The sequence below is a fragment of the Nuphar pumila genome, chromosome 11 (assembly GCF_984573655.1).
Source record: "Nuphar pumila chromosome 11, dmNupPumi1.hap1.1, whole genome shotgun sequence".
In the NCBI taxonomy this organism is placed as follows: domain Eukaryota; kingdom Viridiplantae; phylum Streptophyta; class Magnoliopsida; order Nymphaeales; family Nymphaeaceae; genus Nuphar; species Nuphar pumila.
In genome coordinates, this window is record NC_143259.1 from 117,272,813 (window position 1) to 117,291,846 (window position 19,034).

At 40.8% G+C, this 19,034-nt stretch overlaps 1 protein-coding gene across 1 annotated transcript; it reads right to left on the reverse strand.

Moving 5' to 3' along the window:
• Window positions 1-11,273: 11,273 nt before the first annotated feature.
• Window positions 11,274-18,736, reverse strand: LOC149823058 (cysteine-rich receptor-like protein kinase 25). Its single transcript, XM_089980428.1, has 8 exons — window positions 18,594-18,736; window positions 17,236-17,933; window positions 15,381-15,497; window positions 15,135-15,256; window positions 14,192-14,402; window positions 12,988-13,222; window positions 11,683-11,836; window positions 11,274-11,588 (listed from the first exon to the last, which is right to left on the reverse strand). The coding sequence occupies exons 1-8, from the start codon at window positions 18,734-18,736 to the stop codon at window positions 11,274-11,276; spliced, it is 1,995 nt and encodes a 664-aa protein (XP_089836554.1).
• Window positions 18,737-19,034: the final 298 nt, after the last annotated feature.

The window sequence follows — 19,034 nt, forward strand, 5'->3', positions numbered from 1 at the left end:
AAAAAAAAATTCAGAAAGGGTAAGAGAGAGAGAGAGAAGGAGGAGGAGGGAGCCGACCGATGTCGGTGGCCGACCCCTCCTATCGGGAAAATGGACAGAGAGGGCCGGCTTCGACAGTCGGCCCCTCTCTGTGAGAAGAAGGGGAGACGGAAAGGGGGCGATGCCCTTTTCTGCCTCCTGTGGGGGTTTTAACGAGGGGGAACCGGGTCGGGTGCCCGGACCGAATCGGGTCGGTTTGGGTGCCACCCAGACCGAGCCCACCGGTCTGGGTCGCGCCCAGACCGAGCCTGTTAAAAAAAAAATAGAAGTCGGTTCGGCCTGGGTGCGACCCAGATTCACACCCAGACCGAACCGAGATGAGTCAGAAAAAAAAAAACATTTTTTGGTTGGGTGAACAGGTTCAGACCAAACCGGTTCGAATGGAACCAGTTCCAGTGGAATCGGTTCAAACCGAATTGGGTCTGAACCAAACCGGTTTGGATGAACCTGAGTCAAGCCGAACCGGTTCGATCTAACTGAATCTGGGTTCTCAGCTTGGATCCAGTTTGATCTGGACCTGTTCTAGATCCAGACTGACTATTATGGATCTGATTGGATCAGTCTTGGATCCATATCAGAATAGGATCTAGATCTAACTGTTCTGGATCCAGTCAAACAGTCCTGGATCCAGTAAGAGTGTTTGGATCCTGTTCTAGATCTAGTCAGACTTTTTTTGGATCCAATCAAACAATTTTGGATTCGGATAAGTAATGGATCTAGATCCAAGTAGACAGGGATTAGATCCAGATCAGAATTGGATTCAAATCGGATCGTAAGATAGTTCTAACTTGTACCAAAATCCGAAATAACCAAGATATCCATTTGGATACTCGAGATCCATTTCAGTAAAATGGACATAACTTTGCACCCTGAACTCAGAATCGAGTGAGGTTTGGTGCGTTAGACTCGTATTGTAGAGAGAAATCTACTAGTTCATTTGGTTTAGTAAAAATAATGATGCAAAAAATGAGGTTTCTTGAGTAAGATTTAGGAGGGGTATTTTGGTAATTTGGTAAGAGGTTTTGTAAATCAATTCAAATATGTTGCTTTATTGATCAGATCCTACTATTAGAGCATCTTGAGACTCACTTTTGGTGAAAGTACAATGTTCGCACTTAAGGTAAGGGATATTATAAGTAATCTTAGATATAAATAAACATTTTTACGTTGTTTGTTACTGAAATATTTTAATTGATTAGCATGATTGTTTTTGGATGAGACCATGACATGCATAACTTTCATGCTTGACATTATGAGTTGATTTATATACATGTTTATGTAATATGCAAGTTAGTTTTGATAAGTCATGCATGATGAAAAGAAATTCTATTGTGACTGCATGTCTAGATAATTCATTAATATCATTCATTATGATGAGATTAAATTTAGATTAGAGTCCCATTTAGTCTATTCATGTTGTATAAATGGATATTTTGAGATCAGTATGCATGACTCTTTAAATCCCGGAAGTGGTGACCTGTGACAAGGGCTACTTGGTTCCCGGCCAGAGTGCAGTCACCACGAAGAGTGGGTCACCGGTGATTTAACGATGTAGAAACACTACATCATTGCGTGCTAAGTGAGAGGTGTGAGTCCTAAGGTCATCATGAAATTAAGAATGAGAATTGTTGTGATCAGTCATGAAACCACTCGTGAAAGAACGAGTGAACTATAAATTTGAGAATATTGTTCAATGTGTGAACTTAGTTATGACTTAGGATTTCACTCACACTGGTTTGGGAGTCTGGAGGACCATGGATGGTTTATAACCATCATGGTTAGGATGTAGCATGAACCATACTGAGATTGAGAGCTTGACCTCCCGACTAGCTACCGGTGGGGTCTCCATGGTGGTTCACTGCAGTGTCTGGTTGTTCAGGGACCATTGGAAGTGTATGGTTCATTGTCTGACCAACATGTAGAATTAGGGTATTCTATGGGGTTGCTACGCCCATAGACGGCTATTACCGGTATATCCAACCTAGTGATAGTTGTGTGAAAGAGAGTATTTGAGAATGATAATGGGGGTAATTAAAATATACAAACATGTGTGGTATGTCGAGAACTAAACTAAGACTAGAGGCTTAGAGCCCACTACAGTTGTAAGTTGATTATTTATTTACTTATAATTATTTCTTACTGCGTTGTAGACTCACCCCTAATTTTGTTTAATTATAATTGTAGGTTTCAGGTATTAGTATCAGTCAGCGTGTGAGTAGCTTCTTCAGCAGAGTATTGGTATCTTTTACTTTCCTTGTCATTGAATAAGATGTATTTGCTTTATTTTGTTATGAATGATAAACAATTGTAAGAAAGAGTTGATTTATGAGAATAAAATGAAAAGTTTTATTTTTGCTACGTTTTCTCTATGTAAACTTTGTACTCTTTCCCTCTGGGAAGTAATACCAACCGAACTCGGACTCTTGAGGTCCCAGATCGGGGTGTTACAAAATGGTATCAGAGCCAGGTTTACACAGAAATCTGTTCATCATTTATAACAAAATTCAATGACAAGATGTAAGTCTCTGCTCGAATAATGCACGTTAGTGATTAGTTTGTTGAGTAATTAAAAAGGTATAGCGAACGTGGAAACCACGAAGGCCTAAGGGCTCAAGACCTTGTCGAGCCTCCCGTCAGAGGGAGAGAGAAATTCATTGCTGCAATGACGATGGCTACCGGAGTCATGGCAAGCATGACTCAAATAGTTATAGATCTTACACCACGACCTCCGCCAATTTACATCATATATAGGAGAAGAGATACGTATCGACATGACTATATTGTCACTACTTTCAGGCAACAGTCACAGCCCTACGGGCGTGACACTCACTAGTCCCACCCTCATAGATCTCGGTTAGTATGTGGTCAGATGATGAGAGATTTGATGGCGGCTCAAGGAGGAGTTGCAAGGAGAGCATCCCTTAGCACAAACTTTGTGTCTCGGGGAGGGTTGGGTATGACTAGTGGAAGGGGACAACATATGTCGTGAGTCATCTAGGCGGTTGCTATGAGTTTGACTAATCGAGGAGTTTTAAATTTGATCGAGGAGTTTCTTGTTGAAGAAATCATGAGAGTGATAATTTAGGCCGTAGAGAGAGTATGCTTGCTACACAAGCGAATAGAAGCAACCCAGGACTAGTTCAAGAACGAGGAACATCAAAAAATTTTGTGAGAGGGAAGCGAGGATGATGATCTTACGGTTGATCCTACCTCACCTACCTACACTCTTGCTTTACCCCAATATGACTTGAATGCTTCTCCTCTGACCCACCTTCAACCAACGCAAAAGAGTTGAAGAAGAGAACCAAGCTTCAGATAGATCGAAGAGTAACATGATGATGAATTTAAGGATACTTAGCTTTATTTACTCTAGTTCGATTGTCCATTATTTTGCTTTGTGTTCTTCTTGTTTGCTTAGTAATATTTCATTTATGTGTGCTTGGATGAGCAATGAAATAAAATAAGATATTTTGAATAACTGAGTGGCGTAATCGCTAACATGTGATAAAATTTTATACAAGTATAAATAAATCAATTAATAAGTCTATTACGTGATTAATTCAATATAGCACATGAGTTGTTTGACTCTATAACTACACATAGTTTCACTACCTCAACTTTTGAGAAACAGTTGTTTGTTGCACCTTCACGATTTAGTGTTTCTTACTTGATAGAAACACCTGTAAGCGAGTCCACTGTTGTTGACACGGTATATATCAATCGTATAGTGAAAAGAAAAAACAGTGAGTTGCTTGTGAACTTGTTGCAACTCGACTTTAAAGATATAGATGTTGTTCTAGGCATAGATTGGTTGTCAGACCTTCATGCCATGATCGATTGTAGAAGAAAATGTTTTAGCTTTCAAATACCTCAGACTTCAACTTTCACATACCAGGGTGTTAGAAAACTACCAAAACCAATGGTCATATCTTGCCTAAAGGCCAATTTATATATTGCAAAGGGATGCATAGGATTCTTGGCCTACATGAAGACTGAAGAAAAAGAAGATCTCATAAAATCAGATGTAGACATAGTTCAGGAATATGATGATGTTTTTCTAGAAGATCTACCAGGCCTCCCTTCTGATCGTGAGATTGAATTTTAAATCGAACTAGTTTCGGGGACAACGCCCATTTTAAAGGCTCCCTATCAGATGGGACCTGCAGAATTTAAGGAGCAACTGCAAGAATTATTAGAGAAAGGTTTTATTCGTTCGTCAGTATCTCCTTGAGGTGCTCCAATTTTGTTCTTCAAGAAAAAAAATGGATCATTGCGGATATGTATAGATTATCGTCAACTGAATGCAGTGACCATCAAGAATAAATATCCATTGCCGAGAATTGATGATTTGTTTGATCAACTGAAAGGAGTTACATGTTTTTCGAAGTTGGATTTGAGATCAGGTTATCATCAACTAAGGATCAAGAAAGAAGATGTGGCTAAGACAGCATTCAGATCGAGATATAGCCATTACGAATTCTTAGTCATGCCTTTTGGTCTGACTAACGCACCAGCTGCCTTTATGGATATGATGAATAGAGTCTTCAGACCCTATTTGGATAAGTTCATGGTGGTATTGTCGATGACATCCTCATATACTCTACCTCGAAGGAACAACATGAAGAGCATTTGAGGATAGTTCTGCAGACACTTAGAGAACATCAACTCTATGCCAAATTCTCTAAGTGTGCTTTTTGGTTAGAACAAGTGTCCTTTCTTGGACACATTATTTCTAAAGATGGGATTATGGTAGATCCTGCAAAGATTGAAGCAGTCACCAATTGGTCTAGACCCAATAATCCTACTGAGATTCACAACTTCTTGGGATTAGTTGGGTACTACCGACGATTCGTAGAAGGTTTTTCCTTGTTAGCGGCTCCCATGACAAAGCTTACAAAGAAGGACGTAAATTTTGAATGAAACGATAAATGTGAGCAAAGTTTTCAGGAGATAAAAAAGTGTTTGACCACTGCCCCAGTGTTGGTCTTAGCTTCTGGAGCCAGAGGTTTCACTATTTATAGCGATGCCTCTCACAAAGGATTGGGTTGTGTTATGATGCAACACGGAAATGTGATAGCTTATGCATCTCGCCAACTTAAAACTCATGAAGTCAACTATCCGACACATGATTTGGAGCTAGCGGCGGTGGTATTCGCCCTTAAGATATGGAGGCATTATCTCTATGGCGAGCAATTTGAGGTCTTTACCGACCATCAAAGCCTTTGGTATTTATTTTCGTAGAAAGATTTGAACTTGAGGCAAAGGCGATGGCTGAAATTTCTAAAAGATTATGATTTCGAGCTGAAATATTATCCAGGAAAGGCGAATGTAGTCGCTGACGCCCTTAGCCGAAAGATAGGAGCACTGGCTAGAATCATAGATTGGGAGTTATTTTCCTCGATGGCTCATCAAAAGGCAGAAGCTCAATGGTTACCAGGTTGGTTATTATTTGTGCAAACCACATTGAAGTCAGAATTGTGGGATTAAATTAAAGAAAAGCAACCCTTAGACCCAGAATTGGCTCAAATAAGAAAGAAGATTTCGAAAAATGAAGAATCAGAATTCAAAGTTGATGATCAGGGACTTCTTAGATTTCGTCACAGAGTGTGCATTCCTAAGGACAATCAACTTAGAAATCAAGTGCTGAAAGATGCACATCATTCTAGGTGTGCCATCCATCCTGGTAATACTAAATTGTATCGAGATTTGAAGGATACATTTTGGTGGAATGGAATGAAGAGAGACATTGATGAGTTTGTTAGCAAATGTCTAGTATGTCAGCAGGTGAAGATTGAGCACCAAAGACCAGGTGGTTTTTTGCAACCACTTCCCATACCCGAGTGAAAATGAGCGAATATCTCAATAGACTTTGTGTCAGGGCTTTCAAAGACGAAAAATGGGATGGATTCAGTGTGAGTGATTGTCGTCAGGCTAACTAAATCAACTCACTTTTTGGCCTATAAGGCAACTCAATCTTGTGATCAATTAACTTAATTGTTTATCAGAGAGATTGTGAGACTCCATGGAGTACCTTATTCAATTGTTTCAGATAGAGACTCGAAGTTCACATCACGATTTTGGCAAAGCTTTCAAGAAACAATGGGGACACAATTAAAAATGAGTATGACATTTCACCCCCAGTCAGATGGACAGTCAGAGCAAACCATTTAGACCCTAGAGAACATGCTCCAGGCATGTAGTCTGGAATATAGTGACTCGTGGAATGATATTTTACCCTTGATGGAGTTTGCTTACAACAACTTTCAAGCTAGTATAAGCATGACTCCATTTGAGGCATTATATGGTCGACGATGTCGAACTCCCTTGTGTTTGAATGAGGTCAGAGAAAGAAGATTGTTGGGGCCCGAGATGGTTCAACGGATGACAGACCGAGTAAGATTCATTAGAGAGCATCTCCTCACAGTGCAAAGTCGACAGAAGAGTTATGCAGACCAAAGACGTCGTGAGTTAGAATTTGAGCAAGGCGACCACGTATTTTTGAAGATATCTTCATTTAAAGGAGTGATGCGTTTTCGTCGAAAAGGAAAGTTGAATCCCAAATATATTGGACCATTTGAGATACTCACGAGGGTTGGTCAGACAGCATACCGTTTAGCCTTACCACCTTCCTTATCTTTAATTCACAACGTGTTCCATGTTTCCATGTTGCGGAAGAATGTGTCAGATCCCTCTCACATATTGGATACAGTCGAGACTGTATTGGATATACAAGATGACTTAAGTATGAGAGAAAAGCCTATAAAGATTTTGGATACGAAAGTACAAAAGCAAAGGAGCAAAGAGTTATCTCTAGTACTGGTTAGATGGAGTCATCACAGCAATAAGGAGGCTACTTGGGAGCGTGAATCTGATATCCATGAGCAATTTTCACATTTGTTTCCAGGTAAGATTCGGGACGAATCTTCTTTTAAGGGGGGTAGAATTGTAAAACCTTCTCCGACGAAGTCGCCGTAGAGGATAAGCGTTAATTTTTTTTTAAAAAAAGGAAATGGTTTCCCAGTTGGGGAAAAACCATTTCGAGGGTTCGAGAAGAGGTGAGGATAAACCTCACCCCAAAAATCTGCGGGAGGGGGCGAGATTTATCTTCAACCCCCTCACCCTGCGTGAGGGTTATAAAAACCCTCACGCAGGCTCTCCTTCCGCACCCCACAACAAGAGAGAGAGAGAGAGAGAGAGAGAGAGAGAGAGAGAGAGAGAGAGAGAGAGAGAGAGAGAGAGAAGGAGATAGAGGGGCACTTACCGGATTCCGACGACGGTGGCAGCGTCAACGACAAGGTAAAACTTCCTCCACTTTCGTCATCTTCTTCTTCTTCGTTCTTTTTCTGTCAAAGCAAAGAGGGTCGGCAGCCATGGCTGCCGGCGAGTTTCAGAAAAATGAAAAAAAAAATTCAGAAAGGGTGAGAGAGAGAAGGAGGAGGGGGCCAACCGATGTCGGTGGCCGACCCCTCCTGCCGAGAAAATGGATAGAGAGGGCCGGCTCCGACAGCCGGTCCCTCTCTGTGAGAAGAAGGGGAGACGGAAAGGGGGTGATGCCCTTTTTCGCCCCTTGTGGGGGTTTTAATGAGGAGGAACCAGTTCGGGTGCTCGCCGGTCTGGGTCGCGCCCAGACCGAGCCTGTTAGAAAAAAAGCAAAAGTCGGTTCATCCTGGGTGCGAGCCAGACCGAATCGGGTCGCACCCAAGCCGAACCGAGACGAGTCAAAAAAAGAAAGAAAAGAAAAGAAAAAAAAATTGGTTGGGTGAACCGGTTCGGATGGAACCAGTTCCAGTGGAATCGATTCAAACCAAATTGGGTCTGAACTGAACCGGTTTGGATGAACCCGCGTCAGGTCAAACCGGTTCGATCTAACTGAATCTGGGTTCTCAACTTGGATCCGGTTTGTTCTGGACCTGTTCTAGATCCAGGCTGACTATTTTGGATCTGATTGGATCAGTCTTGGATCCATATCATAACAGGATCTAGATCTAACTGTTCTGGATCCAGTCAAACAGTTCTGGATCCAATAAGAGTGTTTGGATCCTGTTCTGGATCTAGTCAGACTTTTTTTGGATCCAGTCAAACAATTTTGGATCCGGATAAGTAATGGATCTAGATCCAAGCAAACAGGGATTAGATCCAGATCAGAATTGGATTCAAATCAGATCGTAAGATAGTCCTAACTTGTAACAAAATCCGAAATAACCAAGATATCCATTTGGATACTCGAGATCCATTTCAGTAAAATGGACTTAACTTTGCACTCTAAATTCAGAATCGAGTGAGGTTTGGTGCGTTAGACTTGTATTGTAGAGAGGAATCTACTAGTCCATTTAGTTTAGTAAAAATAATGATGCAGAAATTAAGGTTTCTTGAGTAAGATTTGGGAGGGGTATTTTGGTAATTTGATAAGGGGTTTTGTGAATTAATTCAAATATGTTGCTTTAATGACCAGATCCTACTGTTAGAGCATCTTGAGACTCACTTTTGATGAAAGTACAATGTTCGCACTTGAGGTAAGGGATATTATAAGTAATCTTAGATGTAAATAAACATTTTTATGTTGTTTGTTATTGAAATATTGTAATTGATTAACATGATTGTTTTTGGATGAAACCATTACATGCATAACTTTCATGCTTGACATTATGAGTTGATTTATATACATGTTTATGTAATATGCAAGTTAGTTTTGATAAGTCATGCATGATGAAAAGAAATTCTATTGTGACTGCATGTCTAGATAATTCATTAATATCATGCATTGTGATGAGATTAGATTTAGATTAGAGTCTCATTTAGTCTATTCATGTTGTATAAATGAATATTTTGAGATTAGCATGCATGACCCCTTAAATCCCGGAAGTGGCGACTTGTAGCAAGGGCTACCTGGTTCGCGGCTAGAGTGCAGCCACCATGAAGAGTGGGCCGCTAGTGATTTAACGATGTAGAGACATTACATCATTGCGTGCTAAGTGAGAGGTGTGAGTCCTAAGGTCATCATGAGATTAAAAATGAGAATTGTTGTGACCAGTCATGACATCACTCGTGAGAAAACGAGCGAACTATGAATTTGAGAATATTGTTCATTGTATGAACTTAGTTATGACTTAGGATTTCACTCACACTAGTTTGAGACTCTGAAGGACCATGGATGGTTGATAACCATCATGGTTAGGATGTAGTATGAATCATACCGAGATTGAGATCTTGACCTCCCAGCTAGCTACAAGTGGGGTTCTCGTTGTGGTTCACTGCAGTGCCTGGTGGTCCGGAGACCACTGGGAGTGTATGGTTCATTGTCTGGCCAACATGTAGAATTGGGGTATTCTACGGGGTTGCTATGCCCATAGACAACTATTACCGGTATAGCCAACCTAGTGATAGTTGTGTGAAAGAGAGTATTTGAGAATGATAATAAGGGTAATTAAAATATACAAACATGTGTGGTGTGTCGAGAACTAAACTAAGACTAGGGGCTTAGAGCCCACTATAGTTGTAAGTTGATTGTTTATTTACTTATAATTATTTCTTACTGGGTTGTAGACTCACCCCCAATTTTGTTTAATTACAACTATAGGTTTCAGGCATTAGTATCAGTCAGCGTGTGAGCAACTTCTTCAGCAGAGTATTAGTATCTTTTACTTTCTTTGTCATTGAATAAGATGTATTTGCTTTATTTTGTTATGAATGATGAACAATTGTAAGAAAGAATTGATTTATGAGAATAAAATGAATTTTTTTTGCTACGTTTTCTCTATGTAAACTTTGTACTCTTTCCTTCTGGGAAGTAATACCAACCGAACTCGTACTCCTGAGGTCCCAGATCGGGGTGTTACACCTAGTGTTTGAGGAGTTATTCAATAAAACTAGGAGGTGTCATGTGGTAGATGTTAAGGAGGAATCTTTTGCGTTGGACCTTATTTTGAGACCGATAGTTATCCGGCGCGATAGAAGGTGGTGAATCATTTGGCGAGTATGACTATTTACAGTTTGATGGTTTGTATGGATGGCACGAAATGATGTTATGTTTCGTAACGTTCCTTTCAGACTTATTAATCTGGTTCATAAGGTTTGCATAAGGTTTTAAGTGATGTATATGCAATTTTGCGCATATGCATCAAAGATTTGCCTATTCCGGAGGTGGTGCCACAAGATATAGAGTCGGATTCCTTAACGATTCCTCACTGCTGCTGTTTGTACTTTCTTATTTATGTTGTTTCATCATTTTTTCTGTTATGATGTTGCTGCTGTTACTTGTAGGCTGATGTCTGCAGGGAGGGTTCAATGTTCTGTTGACCTCCCACGTTGTGTTTTGTTTTGTTGAATGAAAAAACGTTCGGCTATCTCTCTCTCTCTCTTGATTGGAGGCTTGTCATCTCAATGCATATTGAGCTTAAAATGGGTTCAGTACATGGTGCAGCTCAGAACCTACTCTTAAAACATATATTCTTATTGCATTGTTCGCATTATATGTTTGTCTTGGTGAAGGTGTTGGCATGAATTGGTGTGGCTGGGGTTTTTGGTAATTGTGCATACCAAATGTTTGGTGAACTCCTGTGAGATTCACATAGAGAAGTACTTCCACTTGTTTCTGCTGCTCTTGGTTTCTTCTCTACAGTATCCCATATTGATTAATGAATGATATTACACAGGGGGCAGCTCATTCTTAATAGTATAATATTTGCATAAATAGCTATATAAAATATGAAAGGCCTTTATTTTTCATTAGCTATTAGGGTAAATCTATTCCTTCCAAAAGTAGAAACATGGTTGATATCATTGCTGTCACCTACATTTGGCATTGTTTCCAAAGATCCAGTTCATCCGTATAAGCCATCATTTTCTTCTTTTTTGAATTTTCTGTTTTTTAGTTTTGAATAAACAATCAAGTTTTTCAATATACCGAATCAAAACTAATTTGATTTGAATCAATTGAGTGAAGCATTTTGAAGTGAATTGATCTTAACAAACATTGATTTGCGGTGAGATCAACGTTTTTTGTGTTGGCTTACTCGGCCTCCCCTAACATAAATGGTTGCAACCATATGTGGCAAGAAGAATGTATTTCTTATAAGCAAAAAACATTACGCACAATGGCCAATGATTTTTGAAAGCTTATAGAGATGAAGAGACCAAGGTTTGCATAGTTTCATTTTATTACATATTTCTCTAGAAATAGAAAACTCCATCACTGTTGTTTTTTAATAATATCAGAAAACACACCTATTTCAATTTTATGCATCTATTTGACCATTCAATCTAGGGACGCATACATTCATGGAACTAGTGCCAGATTCGCCTGCTGTCGCAGCATTGCCAAACCATCCTTGATCTGTGAAAAAAGTAGGAGGTGAAGGAGCAGGCAGTACCATGAAGTCACTATTGAGCATCTGAAGAACAGAAGACATGGTAGGTCTGTCATCTGGATCATCTTGAGCACACAGCAAACCAATTTGAATGCATCTCAGCACTTCATGTATTTGACATGATTTAGCCAGAAACTGATCCATCAATTCCAATGCTTTGTCATCATTCCAAAGCCTCCAGGTCTGCAAAATTCATAATATTGTCTTTTGAGTATATGCATTTTTAAGAACTTCGTTTTAGCAATTCATGGAGGGAAACGAAAATCCAGTATCTTACATATGCAAGAAGGCTGAACTGGCCAGCGGCCGGTTGATAGGAAGGAGCATTCCTACGACCGCTCACAATTTCCAATATCAGAACACCAAAACTATAAACATCTGATTTAACTGAAAACCGCCCTTCAAGTACATACTCTGGTGCTATATATCCACTGCATGTAGAAAAACATGTTGCCATCAAGGCACATTTAAATAAAGTTAGAATTTTGCAAATGCTTAATTAGAGTCATCTGGAGCCCACAACCAAATTTGACTCTTACATTCTACTGTATAATAGTAAAGTCTTTTTGTAGACTTCAAATAGAATCAGTGTTTCATTATGTCTGGCAAAGATTTTACCCTAACTATACAAATTTCACTGAAATCTATCGGTTTCTCGAACATAGGGAAAGACAAATCAAGATACAACATTGTCAAGGCTTGGGCTTTTGACCTTGGACAGTCTTTCATGTTGAGCATACAGACTTAGTCTTGACTAGGTTAGACATGAAAAATCTGGTATATTTTTAGAGATGGTCATAATTAACTGACTTGATGAAGTCCGATAAGCCTTCACTATGACTCAAACAACTCGCCCTCTACAGATGCAAATGGGTTGAATCCAGGATGGAGGTTTTGCAAATTTTGGATCCGAACTGTTTGCATCCCTATCGGCTCAAAGTTCAAAGTAATTTGAAGAATGGTCGAACTCAAACAGGTCACTTCCGAGGTTGCTAGGTTTGAATCACGAAATGATAATAGGTAACCTCTTTTTATATAATAGGGAGAAACTACCACTCTCGTTTGAACATTCATAGTTACCAGGAAGCCAAATGAATGCGGAAAGCAATACAGGAAGCGGAAGAAAACGTTAAAATGTAGTATAAAGCGTGAAGTAGGATTCGTTTGGAAGCGTGTGAGAAGTAAAAAAGAAAACATGAAAGAGAGGGAAAAATGAGTGGGAAGTAAAATAAATAAATAATAACATGAAAAACACAAAAATAAGAGGGGACCGAGAGGATAGCGAAGAGGAAATAAGTGGGAAATTAAAAGGATACGATAGGGAAGTGAGGGGAAAGCACAATTCCTACAAATGAGAAGCAAGTTTCCTCCACAGGAGGGAAGCGTGCTTCCCCCCTTAGCGAGGCACTTCCGGTAACTATGGTACATCCTCTTACAGGCTGAGAGGTGTCACATTAACCGTGACCCTGTTTGAATTGCCGGAATGTAAAACTCCATAAGTACCCCCTCCCCCCTGCTCACCGGCATTAGTAGGTAACCTTTTACTTCTCAGGTAGCTAATGGCATGCAGTGACGAGCTTACAGTGTTCGAGCTATGTTGCTTGTGTCTGCTTGCGTTTGGTCTCTGAAATTTCTTGCCAAGCCAAAATCTGAAATTTTTGGGTTCATCTCCTCATCTAACAGAACATTACTGGCCTTTAAATCCCTGTGAACCATGGTCTGTGGAGAATCTTCATGAAGATAAAGAAGTCCTCGAGATACTCCAGTAATAATTTTCAGTCGTGTCTGCCAATCCAACAGCATGCAGTTGCGAGGATCTGCTACCAATCACAATTATTGAGTAGTACTAGCATCTATTACTAGAAATTCTGACAAAAATTTTGCAAGAAGAATTTATGAAGATTATGTTTTCTAGCTTCAAAGAACAAGATGAAGGGCCTTGTAGACCTTGCTAACATAATGAATGCATATAACTTGATGCAATGCAATCCAAACCACAAATTTTTTTTGAGTTGCTTTGTAATCTTTGACGGTCGTCTATAGTTCACCTGGGATAAATGCACGGCTAATGAGACCAGTGACATTATCATCGACTATGATTATCTAACAATTCAAGTACTGCTAATATATTTGTATCAAATTTGGTACATGAAACCTGATTACTGCCTCAAACTACTTGCAGATTACTATGTTATAAACTAAGATCCTATTTGGATGACAAGGGCACAACTTGGATTTTGGCAAACTAGGTTTTGCCCAAAAAACCACGTTTCTCTCGAACCTAGTTTGCCAAAATTAAAGTAGCATCTTTGGACTGTTTGGGTGACCAAAAAATCTGATTTTAGCTTTTTGGTCACTAAAAGACAATAAAAGGAAAAATAAAAAAGACAAGGCCGGTCATTTTCCGTCCAGTCATCAGTAGGCAAACGGCCGGGCCGGTGTCACGTGGGAAGGGAGGCACCAGCCCAGCCATTTTCCGACATAGTTAAAAAATAAACAAAATATGGCAGGAAAAAATTTCCAGCAAGCCACAACCAGAAAATGGAAAATTGGTCGGCCACCTAAAAAATCTAAGAAAAACATAAAAAAGAGGCATGGCCGGCCATTTTTCCAGCTAGCCACTAGCTGGGATGGTGCCACCTCCCTTGCTCGGTGAACCATTCAGCCGAGAGATGGCTGAAAAACCGCGGGCCCTTTAGGAAGGGCAGTTTGACGAGCTATTGAAAAAATGAAATTGCAGAAAATTATTTTTTTGAAGAAAAATTGCAGAAAATTATTCAACTCACCAAATAGAAACCTATCGAGGCTGGTGTTTGGCATGTACTCATAAATAAGCAATATCTCATCTCTCTCTGCACAGCAGCCCAATAGTCGAACAAGATTCCTATGTCGAAGTTCGGCAACAAGTTTTACCTCATTCTTGAACTCCACTGTCCCTTGGTTAGATCTCACAGACAGTCTTTTCACTGCTACATCTTGACCACTTGGTAGTTTTCCCTACATTATGACAAATTGACAAATGATTTTTGTGGCAGTTAGTATGCAATAGTGAATAATATGATGCTGCCCACAAAGGCTCCACACATCTGGCTAGGAGGGTCAGCTTTAAGTATTTAAGTCGAAGTTGGGGCGTGGTTCTGTGTTCGGGGCAGAACAGTGTGTTCTATTCCATGTCATATATTATGGAGAATATACTTAAAAATATTTGAATTTTATATATTACGCATAATAGTTTATATTTTGTTATATATATTGTCATGCATCTTTCTCTTTGTATGTATAATCTGTGCATTCTTCTCTTTATATATTGCTGTAAAAATATAGATTACACAAAATATATCCAAATTTTATCTATATGAGCCGGGCTAAGCTGAAAGCGCTACTTATGGCTCGACTCATTTAAGCTAAACGAACTGCTCGTAGCTTGGCTCACTAACTGCTTGTGGGTGGAACACATGGTAGAGCTTCAATCTCTCCGGGAGTCCACTACCTGAACGCCAGGGTTTCCCCTTGATAAATATCCAAAAAAGAACAAAATGGTGCCAAAACCCTGCCATCCAACAGCCCGTGCACTGCCCCTCCCTCCTTTACTTTCAACTCTTCAATTTCTTGTTTTTTTTAGCATGAACATTTCTTTTGAGTTTGAATGTTCCAAAGTGTGACAGGGAAAACATGAACTCATTGAGTTGATCACTAATGATATATATGGTGCTAGCATAAAAGAATTACCTTATAAACAGGACCATATCCACCTTCTCCAAGCTTATTTGCATCTGAGAAATTGCTTGTTGCAAGTTTAATAGCGTCCAAGTCAAAAAATACTGATTCATTGACCCCTAGATCATCTTGACCTGCTGATTATTTAAACTATTTAATGTTTCGACGTAGAGATGTTTTCCTAATCTTGGTGAAACTTTTTACTTTTTGGGACAGAAAACAGAGCATTATGAAATATAAAAGTTCATCGTTCATTACCTTGTGGTTTTGTTTTCCTTCTTGCCCTCATTATCAACAAGGAAGCACAAATGAGGAAGAGAAATGCTGCTGCTGGAATTGCAGTAGAAATGATAATAATAGGTGTCTTAAGTTTTCCTGTATTAATTTGAAATGAAATTAAGTTCTTAGTCATTTTATGACTCTGATCTCTTCCTTTTCTGAATAAAAGATAATCCCTTACTGAAAAATCAAAATTATAGCGAACAAGAACCGTGCATCTCACTTGGAACATGTGAGAGTGGCAACCTCGCACACCTCCAAGTGAGATGTACGGCGGTGGTGGAATCTAACCAGTAATTTGGTTATATACAATATGTATATGAGCGTAACTGCTTCCATGATTATGACAACCCTTAGAGAAAGCTACCACATTCTTTCCCCTTCGATCTCCACTTGATTACAACATTTGGTTTTGAACGAGAGCAGCGACTGTCGTATTGTATATATGATGTTATATTTCATAAGCACCGCACATCTCACTTGATGGGGTGCATGCGAACCCACATATCTAGGGGTGGCAATCGGGTCGGGTTGGCGGGTCAGCATACCTCAACCCGAACCTGACCCGTTTATTAAACGGGTCAGCTGTGGCAAACACGAACCGACCCGTTTAATAAACGGGTAACCCGACACGACCCGCCAACCCATTTAATAAATGGGTTGGGTCGGGTAAACGGGTTTTCAGGTTGGCGGGTCGGGTTGGCGGGTTGACGGATCGGGTTGGCAGGTAGTCAGGTTGGCGGGTTGACGGGTCGGGTTGGTGGGTTGGCAGACGGGTTGGCGGGTTGGCGGGTTGACCCACCCGCCTAACCCGTTTATTAAACGGGTCAGCCGGGTTGGCGGGTTGGCATACCCCCAACCCGAACCTGACCTGTTTGATAAACGGGTTACGCGGGTCAACCCGTTTATTAAACGGGTTGGCTTAAGCCCAACCCGAACCCGCGTTGGCGGGTCGTGTCAGAAATTGCCACCCCTACACATATCTCATGGTTCTCAAGTAAGATGCACGGAATGAATTGAATATAACCAATGATCTCTGTTATACACAATTTTTTTGCCATTTACAATAACTGCTCTCGATTTTAATGGAAACAGAAATCAACCCGTACCTATTGTACCAGTTACATCCACTTCCTATAATCAGAGGCCATGGTCAGCAAGTCGTACCCCAAGGAGTTGTGCCAACTACTTAATTTTGACAGTTGAATAAGTCCAAAATGCCCCCAAATAAGACCAATAAGTTGGTGATGAGGGCAAGCACTCGATGCCTTTAAGCAGGGTTGGGGTCAACAAGGTATGAGTTTCCAGTTTGTTATCTAGTAGCTGATGACGTGCAATATGATTTCACAAATATTTGTGCATTAAGCACCTGATCACCCTTCATCTTAGGGACAGGGCCTGTAGACTTGATGGAGGGTGATGGGGGTGCTTAATGCACAATTTTTTGTGCAATCATATTGCACCCGATCCGGACTCCTGAGGATGCACTTGGATTTAACATTGACGAGGTAAAATCTGAATTCTACTGCAAGAGAAATGTGAGTTTAGCGAAACTGCAAAAAAGGAGAGGAGAATTTGAGGCTTAATTGGGTGTAATCACATTGTTCATTTTTTTATGTGCTGTTGCACTTTAGTACCTGCCATCTTTGCATAAGGCCTGTTAGCTGTGGGGCTCAATAGCAAATGGTGGGTGCTTAAGGGAATCAGCACATTTGAAATATGCAATGTGATTGCACCTGTTTTTTTTTTCCTGCAAACCTGTATTTTTTTTTTATGTATGTGTATGTGTATATATTACTATTTTTTGTTATGCCTGTAACCGGAAACGACTCACCTTTAAGGCTGCTATGATTTTGCTGACCAGCAGGTGGTGGTGGTGGTGGCGCACCTCCTGGTTGCAAGAGAAAAGGCTGTATCTCGTACCTTATACTGCAACTCCCGTGCAAACCCCGGCCGCCATTTGTTGAGTTGCAGCGTGTTGGAACAAAATACATCAGTGCTTGCAAACATGCTAAGCAATCATTAGCAGTTAAATCTCTTGTGCACTGCACCATACCGTAGATCGTCTCAAAATGCGACTCCTCGATGTTCCCGCTTGCGAACATGAGGCTTGACAGATTCGTTGTGGCAACAGATGTCAGGTTTTTCATCAAGGACCCCAATTGCTGGCCGAAAAAAACCGGGTTTGGTTCGCCATTTTTGCCACAAGAGTAGTACATTCTTCCGAAGGGGCTGCCAGCAAACTTGACATTGGAGTAGCGGATGAAGCAGTAGTCATACCATATGCTCGCGTCTGTGCTGTAGGGACAGAGGTCGATCATCTCAACAGTTCCATTGCTCAAACACATCCCGCAGTCGGTGCCCGGAACGTCGCTGCGGCATAGGGCGAGACCCCAGACTTGATCGGTACCTTGACCGGCCATGGTCGAGCTGAAGCCGGTGGTGGGAGTGGAGGATGTTAGAGAGAGCATGACCTGGTTCAGGTTGCTCTGGAAGGCGCTGCTTTGCGTGTAGTTCTGGCCGTGGTAGCATCTGTAGAAAAGGGGACCGGCTGAGCAATGGGCTAATAGAAGCACAAAGGCAGAAAGAAGGACGTAGTGGTGACATAATTGGTGTCTGGATTGGCAGAATGATCTTGAAGGAATCATCTCAAAAGGCACATGGAACATGAAGGAGCTCACACCTTAATTTTGGTTTTCCTTCAATGAAATATTTGGTGATCCTCTGTACTAAAGGTGGCAAGGGAGAAAGAAACTCAAAAGTCAAAAGTTGACTTCCATATATATAGAGAACATATGTGAGCAGCAGTAATACTTCATGCGTTGCGTGGAGCTTTTGGAGGTGGGGAAAAGAAATTGAAATTCTATTTATAGGCATATTATAAAAAATATCCCATATTCCCTCTAACATAGTCACAAACAATGTTGTCGGTAGGGATGCACAACGAGCTGAACTAGATCGGGCTCGGATCAGACTCGGTTCGAGTTTGCTCATCTCATAAATGAGCTGAGCTTGAACTGAGCTCAGAGGTTCGACTGAGCAAATGAGCCGAGCTCAATAAGGCTCGGCGTATTATATTTTATATAATATATAATATATATATATATATATTAATATATATATATATATTAATTTAAAAATGCCCCCCACCTCGCATAGATGCCCGGTCACACCTCGAGCTTCCTGCACCACCTCGACGACCCTGTCCCACCTCGGGCCTCCCACACCGCCTCAACCCCCTTCCCTCTCTCCTGCATCTCTACCATCTCCCGTCTCAACCATCTCTCCCATCTCTCCCCGTCTCTTGTCTCCTTGAGCTTCTCTCTCTCTCCCATCTCTCCCGTGACCCCCCGTCTCTCTAAGTTCTCTCTCTCTCTCCCACCACCACTTTCATCGATTATCATTTCAGAGCAAAACGAAGATGATATTTGATGGGGAGGAGCTGCAGACCATCGAAGGATTCATGGTTGGCCGTGGAGCCCATGTGAGAGACGATCTTGTGGTGCTGATGGACCACCTTTAGAACGCGTGCAAGAAAATCACAACATTGGTTGCTTCCCTCATGAATGTTTTTTTCACTACAACAAAGCAGTAGATTAGCGACGACCACATTCCGTCGCTAATCCGTCACTA